Here is a 13859-nt window from a genome sequence, read left to right as displayed (position 1 = left end):
AAGTCAGTTTGTAATACTGTACGCAGGCACACCAGGTATGGATGAAAGTGTGAATGCAGAATAAGTGGGGATGTTTGTGGTAAAACAAATGGGCATTTGAAGTCTCTGTCTCTCTCACTCTGTGTGTGTGCGTGTGTGTGTGAGAGAACGAGTGAGCGACTGTTCCCGGAGAGCCGTGGGAGAGTGGACTGTGTTTGAGAAGTGCTGTTGTCATGATCAGGGTGGGACATATGAGGACAGAACACTCACTGTCCCAGCCAAATAGGAAGAGCAATCAGAGAGAGTCGTCAAAGCCATGTAGGGAGGGGTAACAGGGCGGTGGGCACACAGTCACGGACAAATACCCATCATCATGGCCCATCAGAACCTTGCTCCAAAGATTAGAGACCTTAAAGAACTGGCATGGATAAGATAATGGGATAAATGCCTAGAAGGTGGTGTGCAAAATGGATGAGAGGTTGGAACTTCAGAAGCATGGCTGGGATGATTTACAGGCAGGAAAGGGAACACATCCAAGCCCCACACACTGCTAATTATGGAACACTCCAACGAGTGTCATTGTATCCTGACACAGATGACACACACACACACACTGAAAATGGATTCCAAAGAAACAATTCCATAAGATGACTATAGTGAAAAATGAATTCCCAAGAGACCAGTGATCGGAAGATTCCGGTCTTCCCCTTTCGGACCGCAGCTACACCACACATCTGTGTCTTGTGACATCACTGCTTCGACACTTGCCAACTGAGAGTGCCGTCATTCTCTCTTCCTCTTTCTCGTCCTCTGTTTTCCTCTCTCTAAGATGCGAGAAGCCTCCTCCTTCATCCTGGACTGCAGTCAGCGAGAAGACAGAAGTCACGTCCACCCACAATCCCATCCTGACCGTCAGCCACAGACAGGAAGTGTTAGAAGGGAAGAATAAGGTGAGTGTTCGAGTGGGTGGACTGATCATAGGGGACAGATGAAATGAATACACAAGAGGGCACACAAGAACACAAAAGTACTCCCCCGGGATTCACACGAATGCCTGCGCGCAGTTCTGTGGAATTATGTGCTCCACCAAATGGTTTTAGATAACAGCAATCAAGTTCCAGTTCTAGTTAGTTCTGTGGGTAGTTAAACAGGTGTCCTTCCTCTCTGATTACTGGAACAACATTAAATGATTTATTACAAGAATACTCCATCTCCATCCCCCATACATACCTGAATCACCATCTTTGTTGGTGCTGGAACAACAATAACAAATAACAATAAAAATAAGTTGGTAAGTAATTAATAAACGAAAAAATAATCTGTCTCAGTATCAGTTTGGTAAATTAGAACTTCCTTCTATAAGAAACATGGAGGGAACAGAATCCGATGGCGAGCAATCCCGCTGTCCGTTTCCCCATCCCTGTGGAGAGGCATGTTGATGTAGTGGCTTAAAAGTTGTGGATTCTATCCCGTATGGGAATGGGTCTTAACCAGTATCAGTTTGGTAAATATTAAAACCTCTTATCAGAAAAGGGGGGAAAGAATCTGACGGCGAGCAATCCGGGTGTCAGAATCTGTTCCCCCAGCCCTGTGGAGTGACATGTTGATTATATGCCATTTGAGGATGGATATTAACCAATATCAGTTTGATAAATATTAGAAACATGGGGGAACAGAATCTGATGGCGAGCAATCACGCTGTTAGAATCCGTTCCCCCACCACCATGAGGAGACATGATGTAGTGGCTTAAAATGGTTGATTCTATCCCGATTGGGAATGGATCTTAAACAGTATCAGTTTTATAACAATTAAAACCTCCTTGTATAAGAAGCATGGAGGGAACAGAATGGCGAGCAATCCAGCTGGCTCCCGTTTGGGGATGGATCTTAACCATTATCAGTTTAATAAATATTAGAACCTCCTTCTATAAGAAACATTAGGCGAACAGAATTCAATGGCAAGTAAACCAGCTGTCAGAATAAAACAAACCATTTCTTGGTTGTCAACCTGTGGCAAAATTTTGGTCACTCCTAAACTTACTCATTTTGTGGCTAGAGGTAATGTGAAATGTTATTACCTTGTGTGAGCTTTGGGTTCTCAGAAAAATGTACAATTTACCCAACATATCCCTGGATCAACATCATTGGTCATGGCTGGTCTTGGAACAACATTATTATTAACCAAAACTGATTATGGGTTTGTGCATAGGACTTGAGTTAGGGGCTTGAATAACATTCTTATCAATTAAAGTTAGGGTTTGAGTAGGGATTGTGTTATAGCTATCATTACTTAATGAGAATGTAGTTCCTGGACAAACAATGGAAGTTAATGCAGGAACATGTCCTACTTGAGGAAATCACATAATGCGTAAAAGGGGTGTTTGTCTGCATCTTTGCTTGCATGCAAGAGTTGTTTTTTGTGTTTCCACAGACTGTAGGAGTTCTGACAGTTGGCAAAGCATTGATATCTGGCATCTATCGCTGTGTTGCATCAAACTTAATGGGCATAGATGAACTAGACATCCGTTTCTATGTCACAGGTACTTTGTATATATAACTACATTTTAAAAGATGCTTAAACCTCAACATCCACATATTTTACCACGTTCTCCATATCTTTTTCTCTCATGCTCCCTCTCTCTCACTCCTTCCCATTCTTCCTCTAATCCCGCCCTCCTCCGTACCCTTGTTTTCGAGGGTTTGCTTTCAAGCTGTGCTAATTTCGGCCACAGTGGATGGAGCCCATCCTGGCTGTTGTCATAGCGACAGGGTGGAGGAGTGAACAGGAACCTGTGGCTCTTATCATACTGCCTCCTCGTGCAGCGCATTATTTGGAGAACACTAGTGGTGTTCGGGAAAGATAAACATTATCTTCCATCAGGAAACCCTCGAGCGGTTTCCACAGGAAATTTCAAATAGCTAAAGTAAATAGCGCGCCTTTACACTAACGTCTTATTGCTACATGTACTGACAATGGCTATTCAACATTGTCATCAAAGGTTACAAAAAATGCTGCTTGATCAACACTCCAAACTGGTTTCTCTATGCTGGTTTTTGTTTAATAGCCTCAAACAAAACTCTGTTGTTGCCAGGAGGTCTGCATGCATTCTGTCTCACTGTATCGAGGATTTATGCACAGGAAGTGGAAACTGAAACTTCTTTTGTCCACCATCACAGATGTCAAAGGAGGCCTTATCGCATCTTTGGAGGAAGAACCCAGAGAGGGAGGGGACCTTCGTCTGGTCTGTATAGCCAATAGGCACCTCTATTCAGACCTGTCATGGTATAGATTAACAAATCAACCCACAACATCAGAGGGAGCTTCAGTTCTCGGCGTGGAGCTCACAGAAGGGCAGTTCTCTCACACTCTGTACCTTCTGCTGAAGAATGTGACCGCACAGGATTCGGGAACATACCGCTGTTCCGCCACACACCTGCTTACAGGAGAACATACACACCTAGATACAGCAGTGGAGATCACAGGTGTGTCTTTAAGAGTCATTGTGCTCAACACACACACACATTCATGCTCTCCTTAAAGGGATTGTTTATTCAAACATGAACATTCTGTCATCATTTACTCACCCTTTTGTTGTTCCAGACCTGTATGACTTTCTTTGTTGCATGGAACACAATATGGATATTTAGCGAAAATCCTGGCTGCTCTTTTCCATAGAATTAAATACGGACGAACCCTAAAAAAATGACAAAAAGTACCATAATAGTAGTCTATATATAATATGTATAATCTATTTTTTGTTCATGCACATACTTATAGGCCAGGATGTGCCACAACAGCTTTGGCATCAGTGTTTCTCAGCATCAACAAGAAAATCATACTGTTTCAAAAAGACAAATAAGCGAGTGATCTTTGGCACTTTGATGGGGTACGAAATAGGGTCTGAAACTCTTAAAATGTAATTGTTATAAATATTATTAAACAACAGCTTTAAGACATCCAATAGTAGTTACTGATAAATTTATATTTCCCATTAGGTAATAAAAATATTTTAATATTTCTCTTACAGTATCCTACAGTAACAGGGTTTACTGAGCTTGACAAATTAAGTCAACACTTATTAGCTCAAATTATGTTACTGCTTGGGTATCACAGTTTTAATTTTTTTGTAATTGGGAGAAATCATATGGTAACAAGTTTGTATGCAAAATGTGGGACACATTTATGGTCAATAAAAATAGTACAAATTTAAAAAATAACTGGCTAATTCATAAAAAATAATAGTTTGCTAGTTTTAAACATATCTGATAAGGCTTATATCAAAAACAAGGGATTTGTGTCTAAAAAAAAAAAAACAGGATTCATGGTCATATGCTTAGAAATGCAAGCAGATCAGAAATACCAGTATATTGCAGGTCAGAAGAACACAGAAGCAACCACAGCCAGAAGTCATCAGACTACGTACTTTAAGTCACGTAAGGATGTGCTTGCAGACACCCACACATTTAGAGACAGAGGCGGAAAGAGAAACAAAAAGAGAGGGAGAAAGACAGAGTGAAAGGGGTCCTTGGGAACTGGGTCCCAAAGCTTCCTGTAGCCCTTCTCTCCAAGGCTGTGCAGCAGAACCTCTTTGGTGTGGGAATGAGATCTAGTCAGGAGGAAGAGCACACAATGGCATTTCCCTCTATGCCACATTTACAGGCTGCTTCACATGGCCAAAGAACAATCAGCCAATCAGCCACTGTCACAGAACGAGGAAAGGGACAATAATCAATTGTGTCCAGGAGGAAAATATCTGAAGCAGAAGTCAGTCTCCTCTTTTACTAGAGTTTATGTAATGGTTCTTCATATGAAGGACCCCTTGGTTTTTTTAATTGTTTTTTTATGCAAAGTAAGTTTATTCCACACAAATTAACCTGTGATTCTCTTATATTATTCTACATAAATTTGACGCTACATTGTAAAACTTTCAACAGCCTAAGCAACAGTAGGCATCCTTGGCCGGCTAACCTGGAAATATCAGTTGAGTCCATGAAATGCTGAATGTGTCATTAAGACAAACAGAAGGATTTTGCTGAATGGCACAAATCCAATGGCTGCAATTCAAACATTCCAGGCCTCAATCTGCAATGAAAGAAATACAACTGCAGTCTATTCACACTTCTATAACAATAGCGAACCACGTCGCCCGTAAATCACTCAGCTGCTTTATAAAGCGGATGTGTATTGTTAAGTGCCTCACGTGATTGCCGTGATTTCCGTCAGTCTCCCTAGGGGTGTTTTTTGATCTTTTTGATTAAACTGCTTCAGTGGACGTGAAACATCATGCGTAATGACCCCTGACCAGAGACCTTTTTGTCTCACACTGTACAGTTCTGCAGGCGCCGGTGCTGCTGCGAAATCTGAGCGATCACAGTGTTAACGTAAGCAACTCGGTCACTCTCCGCTGCCCCGCTCGGGGAATTCCACACCCCCGGATCACATGGTATAAGGACCAAAGGAAGCTGCAGCAGGTGTCTGGTGAGACTAGAAAGTGTACTTTTTGATCTATACAGCAAAGAGAGAAATAATATAACTTATTTTATCTATCTGTATGTGAATATATTACATACATGTTTCATTTATTGACAGGAATTATGCTGTTTCCAGAGGAAGGGACTCTTCATATCGACCGAATTACTGTTGAAGACCAGGGCCTTTATACCTGTGAGGCCACCAATGAAAGAGGGTCTGTGGAGAGCTCCGCCCACATTTGGGTTCAAAGTAAGCTACTGCTTTGTCCATTGTCTCAAGACCTGAGAATAAATTTGAATTTGTACTATTATTATTTTAACTCTGTTATGTTTATGGCAAGTGTAAATTTAATAATAATAATAATAATTAATAAATAAATAATTGTTGTTTTAAAACAGAACAATATTAATTTAGCAGCTTGTAAACAATGAAAATCACCTTTAAATCACCATCTACTGAATAAACACTACTGTATAGATTGGGGTCAGTAAGATATTTGTATTATTATTTTATTCTGCAGCGATACATTTTATTAGATCAAAAGTGTCAGTAAAAACATTGTTACAAAAAAGTATATTTCAAATAAACGCTGTTCTTTTGGACTTTCTATTCATCAAAGAATCCAGGGAAAAAAATGTATCACCATTTCCACAAAAAAATATTAAGCAGCACAACTGTGCTCAACATTGATAACAATAAGAAATGTTACTTGCGGCATATTAGAATGAATAATGTATCATGTGACACTGAAGGCTGAAGTAATGGCTGCTGAAAATTATATTTTAAAATATATTAAAATAGAAACAGTTACTTTAAAATTGTAATAATATTTCAGAATAATGCAATTTTGACTATATTTTTACAAATAAAATTAATGCAACCTTCATGCATTGGACCCCAGACTTTTAAACTTTTAATGTATGCATGAATATTCCTTTTACATAGTTTCATGTTGGTATTAGTTCTCTGTTTCTTTCTCTCTCATAGTTTTTTCTCACACTCCCTTATTTACTCTTGTCGGATGCTTCTAAACACGGTGCTGAGAGGAGACGTTCACGCTGTTCTCTTCCAATACATCAGGAAGGAAACTGTCTCCCATTTTCATTTCCCACAGATGGCCTTTTTCAACCCTTAAACTGTTTACCTATTGCTATGTAGGTTCATTTGTTTAGCTGTTTCTATAGAGGCTAATGCATTACTCATGACCTGTCATGCTCATGCTCAGGACAAATGTGATCCGGGATATGTCCCATTGATCCCTCTCTTTTTATTTCTCTCTTTAAAGACACATATTATGTGACAACACTTATTTATTTATCCCATAGGTTCATCTGAATCCCTTTCTCTGGAGATCCCAACTCTAGCATGTACGTGCGTGGTGGCCACTCTCTTCTGGCTGCTTCTCACACTGCTGATTCGCAAACTCAAACAGGTGAGAGCAAATCAACACGTATGAAGGCCAATCAAATCTGCTTATACTACAGTACCATGTAATATATATCTATATTATGTGTGTCATTCTCAGCCAAACTCCACTAATGGCAAAGCAGAGTACCTGCCAATCATCCTGCATCCAGGGAAGGAGCCTCTGGTTGAGCACTGTGACAGGTTACAGTATGATCCTGCCCAATGGGAGTTTCCACGTGACCGCCTTAAACTAGGTAAATTGTGTATGTGCTTTATAAGTTGTATTGATGCTGTTATGTGATATACTGATATGTTCTTTATTGTCCTGTTCTCCAGAAAAGCCCCTTGGGCGAGGGGCATTTGGGCGAGTAATGCAGGCCTCAGCTTTCGGCATTTGCAATTCAGCCAGCTGCACCACAGTGGCTGTCAAAATGCTTAAAGGTATGTTTTTAAACATTAAAACTGCTCAAGGACCTTAAAAATACCTATTGTGTAATAAAAAGCCTATTTAGCAAATATACATCACTTAGTGTCAGGAGTTATGTCTGTCTTGTTCCTGCAGATGGCGCTACGCCCAGTGAACACAAGGCTCTGATGACAGAACTGAAGATCCTCAATCATATTGGTCATCACCTCAATGTGGTCAATCTTCTTGGTGCATGTACCAAAACAGGAGGTCTGCATGTCATAATTTCTCTGTGAACCCTCAAAGTTTGGTTTTACTGTATGCCGGCTATAAAAGTGATAGTTACTTTTATGTAACTATCTGTTACATAAACTGTTATGTAACTATCTGTTACATAAACAACTGTTATCTAACTACTTCCCTCTGTGTAACTACCATCTCTACAGAGGGAAGCTGCTCCATGTGTATTTATATAGACTACCATTCAAAAGTTTGTGGTCAGCATGATTTTTTTTTTTTTTAAGAAATGAATGCTTTTTATTCAGCAAGGATGCATTAAATTGATCAAAAGTGACAGTAAAGACATTTATAATGTTACAAAATATTATTATTATTTTTTTTTTATTCTATTTTTTTAAATTTCTATTCATCACAGAATCCTACAAAAAAATGTATTACTGTTTCCACAAAAAAAAATTAAGCAGCACAGCTTTTTTCAACAATGATAATAATAAGAAATGTTGCTGAATGTTAGCATAAGTGTTTCAGCATGTTAGAATGATTTCTGAAAGATCATGTGATGTGGGAGACTGGAGTAATGATTATGAAAACATTTTTGAATATTTAAAAATAGAAAACAGCTATTTAAATTGTAATAATATGTCACAATATTACTGTTTTTGCTGTATTTTTGATCAAATAGCATAAGAGACTTCTTTCAAAAATATTTAAAAAAAATCAAAACTTTTGAACAGCATGAAAGGGTGTTGTTCTGTATGTTTTAATTTTATATGGGGGTTTTTTTTTGTTCGTTTTCAGGGCCTCTGATGGTCATAGTTGAATACTATAAGTTTGGCAACCTGTCTGCGTACCTTAAGAGCAAACTGGGAGACTGGAGTAATGATTATGAAAACATTTTTGAATATTTAAAAATAGAAAACAGCTATTTAAATTGTAATAATATGTCACAATATTACTGTTTTTGCTGTATTTTTGATCAAATAGCATAAGAGACTTCTTTCAAAAATATTTAAAAAAAATCAAAACTTTTGAACAGCATGAAAGGGTGTTGTTCTGTATGTTTTAATTTTATATGGGGTTTTTTTTTTTGTTCGTTTTCAGGGCCTCTGATGGTCATAGTTGAATACTGTAAGTTTGGCAACCTGTCTGCGTACCTTAAGAGCAAACGAGAGGTGTTCCTGTTGAATAGGGTTAGTCTATCTATCTATCTATCTGTCTATCTATCTATCTATCTATCTATCTATCTGTCTGTCTGTCTGTCTGTCTACATTTCACTTCAACAGTTTCATTGCAGTTAATTTTTTATAGTCAGTCATCGACTATATCTAAAATACAATCTTTTATTAGTTTTGCAGAATGTCACTCAGAAAGTCTTCTGAATGTCACAGAATTTTAAGCGGGGAACTGTTGGTTTGTGGTATTGGGAGGTTCAGTGACCTCTATATATGTCTGATGTCAAGTTTATAGACTTCTCTTATTTCCTTCTGAAATAAACAGACCAGTGTTCATCAAGACAACAGAGTCATACTTCCCTCTGTGTGACCATCTCTACAGCTGCGTACCTCCTTGAATGACCTCTACAAAAGCTTCATACAAAGAACATTGTGTTTCTGTGATACTCATTGAGTGCTGATCCAAGATCAGTGGGGCCTAGTGCTAAAGTATGAGATACATATGGAGACCTTTTATTTAACACACAGTGATATGTGCATTATTCACTAGATGTGTTCCCACTGAATGCTGCTCATTTCATGTGTTGTGTGTGTCTGGCTCAGGTGAACAGAGAGGAGGAGGGAGACATGAAGGAGGGATATAAAGGACGATTGGTCAGTGTGTCCAGCAGCCAGAGCAATGCCAGTTCAGGGTTTAGTGAGGAGAAAGAAGAGATCTCCGAGGAGGACAGTGGTGAGCTTACATCACATGCAGGATGTCATTTAATTTATTAATAATGAACCATAAAACTTGTTGAACAGTATGACAATCTTTAACTAGTATAACAATGATTTATTTAGAAGCAAAAATACATGAAGGGGATAGTTTACAAAAACATTTGAATTCTGTCATCATTTATTCTACCGTTCAAAAGTTTAGGGTCAGTAAGATTAATGAAAGAAATAATTATTTTATTCAGCAAGGATTCAAATATGTCAGTAAGTAATGTTACAAAATATTTCTGTTTTAAATGAATGCCATTTGTTTGAATTTTCTATCAAAGAATCCTGAAAAATATATCCTCAAAAATATTAAACAACTGTTTTCAATATTGATAATCATGAGAAATGTTTTGTTTTTTTTTTGCAGCAAATCAGCATATTAGAATGAATTCTGAAGGATCATGTGACACTGAAGACTGGAGTAATGATGCTGAAAATTCAACTTTGTCATCACAGGAATAAATTACATTTTATAATCAATTAAAATAGAAAAGAGTTATTTTACATTGTAAAAATACTGCGCAATATTAATGTTTTTATTGTATTTTTGATCAAATAAATGCAGAAATAATTCTTTCAAAAACATTTTAACACCCACAAACCTTTGAAAGCTAGTACTACTGTCATGTCGTTCCAAACCTTTCTTTCTGATCCAAAGTCTTTCTTCCATGGATCAAAAATATTCTTCAGGATATTGCACAAAAATTCACCTTTTGTGTTACATGGAAGAAATAAAGTCAGATTTGGCAGTGCATGAGAGTAAATAATTAATTTTCATTTTTAGGTGAACTATTCATTCATCTAAAACAAGTCTAATTTTGATCTTAATATTAAAATTAGACATTTTGGGTCAGTTCATTAAAGAGACTAAAGTCTTACTGTTTGTCTTCTGCAGGTTCTCTTCCTGAATCCAACAACCCTCTGCTGCTTGAAGACCTGATTTCTTACAGCTTTCAGGTAGCCAGAGGTATGGAGTTTCTCGCCTCTCACAAGGTAAAACATCTTCCTGTCTGCATCATGGTATATGAACATGAATATGGAATTGGTTGAAGTTTTTTTCATGTTTTCAGTGCATTCATCGTGACCTTGCTGCCAGAAACATCCTGTTGTCCAACAACAATGTGGTGAAGATATGTGATTTTGGTTTGGCCCGAGACGTATACAAAGACCCAGACTATGTGCGCAAGGGAGATGTGAGTGTTCTGCCATCAATAAATTAAAGTTCATGGTCAACAACATAAAGAATGATCAGGGCCAAATGTGTGTAATGAATGTGTTTTGCATTGAAGGCACGGTTACCACTGAAGTGGATGGCACCTGAATCGATCTTCGACAAAGTCTTCACCACTCAGAGTGACGTGTGGTCGTATGGAGTTCTGCTCTGGGAGATCTTCTCACTTGGTGATGTCAATACTCTTTACGTACATCAGATAATTCAAGCATTCGGCACATGCCACAGATTATTTTTTTCATAACACAATTCCTTTGAAATATGGCACAATAGAACTATCGACATTTGTCGTTCTGCCATGTCATAGCAAGAGAATGAATGTGAGGAAAACTCATTAGAAAGCATGAAAGTGAAACTTTATAACAAAGTGACTGATCCCCACATCTATCTCTGACTTCAGAACAGTCCCATGTAACAGTGTTTCTGGTCCATAGGAGCGTCTCCGTACCCGGGGCTCAACATTGATGAGGATTTTTGTCACAGACTGAAGCAGGGGACTCGGATGTGTCCTCCTGAGTACAGCACCCCAGAGATGTCAGTTCTCACCCGTTTACACCATATAAAACATGTTCAATCATTGTCCCGTGAACCAATACATTGCTAATAATGAGCTTGTGGGATTTGTCTGACAGATATAGCATTATGATGGCATGCTGGGAAAATAACCCTGAGGACAGACCTTCTTTCTCTGCTCTTGTGGAGATACTGGGAGACCTACTGCAGACCTGCGTCCAACAGGTGGGACATTATTTAATGTGTTTATTAAGCCATTTTCCTTGTTTTTATTTGACCGGTCAGAACTTTTTTTGCACACACTTTTTCTTTAACAGAATGGAAAGGATTATGTCCCACTGAACACTTTTATTTCTGGAGAAGGAAATACGGTCACAGCGCACCTCGAAGAGAATGACATAAGCCAGAAAACACTGGGAACTTCAAGGTACAAATGTATGTTAATATGTTAACGTATTAACTGAATATGTACAATTACATGTGAAATACAATAATTACAATTCAAAATATATTTTAAAAAATACACTTGTTAATATTGATTTTAATTTCATTTTATTCAAATAAATATTACATAAAATTCAATTAAACAAAAAATAAAATAAATATTAAATTAAATAATTACAACTTTTCAAATTAATTATTAAATAAAATTAAAATAAATATTAAAGTACAATTAAATTAAAATAATTTAATATGTATTTTAGCTCTGGGAAAATCAAAGCCATCAGCACTTTTGAGGATCTACACAAAGAAATCCCTGATGTAAGTGTTTTAGGATATAGTTGAATTTCACTTGGGTGAAGTTGTTGAGATTGACTTTTTTTTAATTATCTTACTTTAGGACAACCAGTCTGACAGTGGAATGGTTCTCCCGTCTGAAGAGTTGCTTCAGGTAAAACGGATGGACAGATTCAAAACCAAAAACATAACCAAGTAGGTGTCATGACATTGGCTTTGATGATCTGTTACATAACCATTCAAAAGTTTGGGGTCAACAAGATTTTCTTTTTTGAAGGACTTTTAGTTTAAGAACTTTTTATACAGTTTTTTTTATTCAGCAAGGGTGCATTAAATTGATCAAAAGTGACTGTAAAGCCATTTATAAGAGCAGTTTTAAATGCTGTTCTTTTCCATCACAGGAATAAATTACATTTTTTTAAGTACATTAATTTAGAAAAGTTATTTTACATTGTAATATTTCAAAATATTACTGTTTGTACAGTATTTTGGATAAATGCAGCCTTGGTGAGCATCTAACTTTCATAAATACTAAAAAAATCTTACCAACCCCAAAAAGTGTTATGTTAAAATAAATGTGTGCAAAACAAGCATCAAGTTACATATATGTAATCAGTTACATAAAGTGAGGTTACTGCCTTTTGTGTTACAGGTTCTTCTCCAAAGGTCAAAACCAGTGCATGAAGCTGCCTGCAAAAGTGCTGCCTTGTATGAATAGCGCCCCCTGTGGTCATCACAGGGAGGTTCCTCTTGTGTGTTACTCAGAGGTGCTGCTCTCCCCCTCCAGACTGTGAAGCTGCTGTCCTCTACCCATTTCTAAAACACACGTCAGCCAACGTGCCTGTAAACAGCAGTCAACATCCGTTACCACTACCACAAAAACACTGCTCATCTCAACTGTTTTGCTTTCAGTACCTTATTGTGCTAGGTTTGTCCTGTCAAACCAGTATTTCTGAACCAATCTCTTATACTTCTATACACATTCCCACATGTTTTTACTCAATGAACTTCTATTAATTTTTTAATCACTCATAATTACTCTTTAAGGATTTACTTCTTCAGGCCTGTCAGTTTCCAGGTATTTCATGACTTGTTGATACTTGCAACTACTAATCAGCATTTCATCTGTTTTTATTTTGAAACTCTTATCTCACATCTGTATACCTTCTTTGGAAACCACTGGTAATCTGTACCACTTTAGTTTTGTTTTAGTAATCACAGAGCAGCTAATATCATTTATGAGCTTGTGAAAAGCATTTATTACAATCACTGCTTGTAGGTACCAAATGTTTATCTGTAGAGCGCATTTCATGTGCTGCAAGCCATATGCTGGAAAAGTTCACCTGACACTATTTATTTACATTCAGTAGTCTAGTATATGCTGTATTTAATGCTGAAAAGAATGAAATTACAGATTTCAGATCTAGAGCAAACCTTTGACACTGCCAGTGATGCACAAGGCCTGGAAATGAGGACAGACCCTTTTAGTATTGGTAGAATAAAAATGACATTATGATTAAAAATGCTTTTATTTTAATGTTAAAATATAACTTATTCTTGTGATAGCAAAGCTGAATTTTCAGCATCAGTACTCAAGTCTTCAGTATCACATGATCCTTCATAAATCATACTAATATTCTGATTTGCTGCTCAAGATAAACAGTTGTGCTGCTTAGCAAAAAATCGTACTGACTTTTTAACAGTAGTGTGTTACATGGGTTAAAAAACAACAATACATTTATGCTATTTGGAAGCATCTTAAACCTAAAATAAGAACCAAAAGAAACCTGAATTTTATGCTATGTTCAAAACCTTATCTGAGACTGGGCCTCATTGCTGCTTTTTCAGTGCTGGTCATTTTTGTAGCATTTGTTTTGGAAAGCATCAGATTCTCCTCTGTGCTCTAAGAGCCAAGTTGCAAACAAGTTCCTTTTTGCT

At 37.4% G+C, this 13859-nt stretch overlaps 1 protein-coding gene across 2 annotated transcripts in view; it reads left to right on the top strand.

Annotated features, from left to right (window-relative positions):
• LOC107701682 (vascular endothelial growth factor receptor 1-like) overlaps positions 1 to 12709 on the top strand; it is a 30155-nt gene extending 17446 nt beyond the window's left edge. Inside the window, exons 12-31 of one of the 2 annotated variants that reach the window (XM_016503746.1) lie at positions 809 to 929; positions 2411 to 2519; positions 3157 to 3462; positions 5312 to 5458; positions 5570 to 5701; positions 6778 to 6884; positions 6978 to 7113; positions 7196 to 7300; positions 7422 to 7535; positions 8607 to 8695; positions 9281 to 9410; positions 10335 to 10432; positions 10510 to 10632; positions 10729 to 10840; positions 11105 to 11204; positions 11303 to 11408; positions 11501 to 11610; positions 11888 to 11945; positions 12025 to 12075; positions 12574 to 12709. In XM_016503746.1, the coding sequence (XP_016359232.1) occupies positions 809 to 929; positions 2411 to 2519; positions 3157 to 3462; positions 5312 to 5458; positions 5570 to 5701; positions 6778 to 6884; positions 6978 to 7113; positions 7196 to 7300; positions 7422 to 7535; positions 8607 to 8695; positions 9281 to 9410; positions 10335 to 10432; positions 10510 to 10632; positions 10729 to 10840; positions 11105 to 11204; positions 11303 to 11408; positions 11501 to 11610; positions 11888 to 11945; positions 12025 to 12075; positions 12574 to 12639 (2320 nt within the window). In that variant the 3' untranslated portion in view covers positions 12640 to 12709. Of the gene's footprint in view, positions 1 to 808; positions 930 to 2410; positions 2520 to 3156; positions 3463 to 5311; positions 5459 to 5569; positions 5702 to 6777; positions 6885 to 6977; positions 7114 to 7195; positions 7301 to 7421; positions 7536 to 8606; positions 8696 to 9002; positions 9167 to 9280; positions 9411 to 10334; positions 10433 to 10509; positions 10633 to 10728; positions 10841 to 11104; positions 11205 to 11302; positions 11409 to 11500; positions 11611 to 11887; positions 11946 to 12024; positions 12076 to 12573 lie in introns of those variants that run through there. The other variant, XM_016503747.1, reaches the window with a different exon arrangement.
• Positions 12710 to 13859: the final 1150 nt, after the last annotated feature.

Source organism: Sinocyclocheilus anshuiensis, unplaced genomic scaffold (assembly GCF_001515605.1).
Source record: "Sinocyclocheilus anshuiensis isolate Anshui unplaced genomic scaffold, SAMN03320099.WGS_v1.1 scaffold1626, whole genome shotgun sequence".
Taxonomy (NCBI): domain Eukaryota; kingdom Metazoa; phylum Chordata; class Actinopteri; order Cypriniformes; family Cyprinidae; genus Sinocyclocheilus; species Sinocyclocheilus anshuiensis.
Note: the sequence above shows the minus strand (reverse complement) of the source record. Positions and strands in the feature narration are given on the sequence as shown.